Source organism: Micropterus dolomieu, linkage group LG23 (genome assembly GCF_021292245.1).
Source record: "Micropterus dolomieu isolate WLL.071019.BEF.003 ecotype Adirondacks linkage group LG23, ASM2129224v1, whole genome shotgun sequence".
In the NCBI taxonomy this organism is placed as follows: domain Eukaryota; kingdom Metazoa; phylum Chordata; class Actinopteri; order Centrarchiformes; family Centrarchidae; genus Micropterus; species Micropterus dolomieu.
Genome location: NC_060172.1, coordinates 4010054 through 4011946, shown reverse-complemented (window position 1 = coordinate 4011946; position 1893 = coordinate 4010054). Strand labels below are relative to the sequence as shown.

At 46.9% G+C, this 1893-nt stretch overlaps 1 protein-coding gene across 1 annotated transcript in view; it reads left to right on the top strand.

The window, feature by feature from the left end:
* Window positions 1–1247: 1247 nt before the first annotated feature.
* Window positions 1248–1893, top strand: part of ndufa2 (NADH:ubiquinone oxidoreductase subunit A2) — a 6312-nt gene continuing 5666 nt past the window's right edge. Inside the window, exon 1 of the mRNA XM_046041118.1 lies at window positions 1248–1505. Within this exon, the coding sequence (XP_045897074.1) occupies window positions 1405–1505 (101 nt within the window). The 5' untranslated portion in view covers window positions 1248–1404. The remainder of the gene's footprint in view (window positions 1506–1893) is intronic.

Below are 1893 nucleotides of genomic sequence, written 5' to 3'. Positions count from 1 at the left end.
TAGGCCTAGACTGCCGGGGGATTTCCCATGATGCACTGAGCTCCTCTCTCCTCTACTTTCTCTCCCTCTGTATGCAACCTCATCCCATTATTGCATGTTACTAACACAACTTCTCCCCTTTCTGGTAGTCTTGTGCTTTCTCGTCCCTCTCCTCTCTCCTCCTATCACTTCCTGCAGGTGTTTCTGGCTCTGGAGCTGTGGAGTCTGGATCTGTGGTTGCGGGTCACCTGCTGCCCCCGTTTTCCTGCTCGACACCCTCTGCTGCAACGACTATTGTTACTAGTCCTATTGTTATTATTGTTATTGTTACCATTAACACTACTATAAATATCTGTACCATTTTTCATTTAGTCTATAGCAACATCACCTTTACTGCCTGTACCTCTGTGTGGATATTGTGTAGGCTGCCTCCCTCCCCTCTCTCTCTCCTTACATCCCTCTCTCTCTCTCCCTCTCTCTCTCCTTACATCCCTCTCTCTCTCTCCCTCTCTCTCTCCTTACATCTCTCCCTCTCTCTCTCTCTCTCTCTCTCTCTCTCTCTCCTTACATCTCTCCCTCTCCCTCTCTCTCTCTCCTTACATCTCTCTCTCTCCCTCTCTCTCTCTCTCTCTCTCTCTCTCTCTCTCCTTCTCCCCAACAGGTCGAGGCAGATGGCCGCCCACCCTGAGTCATGGTTCTGCTCGAGGTTTCTGCCTCTTAAAGGAAGTTTTTCCTTGCCTCTGTCTCCTAGTGCTGCTCTTGGTGGGAACTGTTGGGCTTCTGTAAATATCATCATAGAGTACGGTCTAGACCTGCTCTTTTATGAAAAGCGCTGTGAGATAACTAAAATTGAGAAAATTGAAATAAAAGCGTCAGCTAAATTAACAAATGTAAATTATCCAAATCTTAGCAGATTGATTTTCTATTGATGGTTGTAGAAAATGTGAATATAATATTAGTGTAGGCGACATCCTGTCTGGAAGTAAAACTATACCAACATTTTAAAAGTATAATTACAGGATGAACAAAGTACCGAAAGTAGAAGTACTCCTTATGCAGAACGGTTTAAATTAGATATTTACGTTAGATTTATATCCATATTTGTTTAGTTGTATTATTATTATTGGTGTATTAAGAAGTCACACATCACTTTTTAATCCACATCTCATCAGTCCAGCTGTTACTTTAATGTAGTGAAGTCAATGTAGAATATTCCCTTTGTACTGGAGTACAAAATGTACTCAGTTACTCTGAATGAAGTATTTATACCACAGACTGTAGAAAACAAGGATTCTACAGCAGCCTGCGCAGGAGACTCGACACCTGTGAGGACAGATTCCGGGCTGAAACACATCCTCTCTCTGCCTGGCAGGATAAACCCCGGGCCGCAAGAACCCTGTCCCCCGTCCTTCACAGGAAGCTAAGATGGCGGCCGCGGTGAGAACCATCGGCTCCTCTTTGGGCAAAAACATCCGAGAGATCCGCGTCCACCTCTGCCAGACCTCCGGGGCCAGCAAGGGGGCCAGGTGAGCTCCGTACTTTATACACCGAGGTATCAAGAACCTGATCGGTTCTGCTGCCTGTTAGCTTAGCATCAGTGACCTAAACACAGCTAACAGCTAGCTGATGCTAACGCCTGAGTGACCTGAGAGCAGCTAGCAGCTAGCAGCTAGCTGATGCTAACGCCTGAATGACCTGAGAGCAGCTAGCAGCTAACAGCTAGCTGATGCTAACGCCTGAGTGACCTGAGAGCAGCTAGCAGCTAGCAGCTAGCTGATGCTAACGCCTGAATGACCTGAGAGCAGCTAGCAGCTAGCAGCTAGCTGATGCTAACGCCTGAGTGACCTGAGAGCAGCTAGCAGCTAGCAGCTAGCTGATGCTAACGCCTGAGTGACCTGAGAGCAGCTAGCAGCT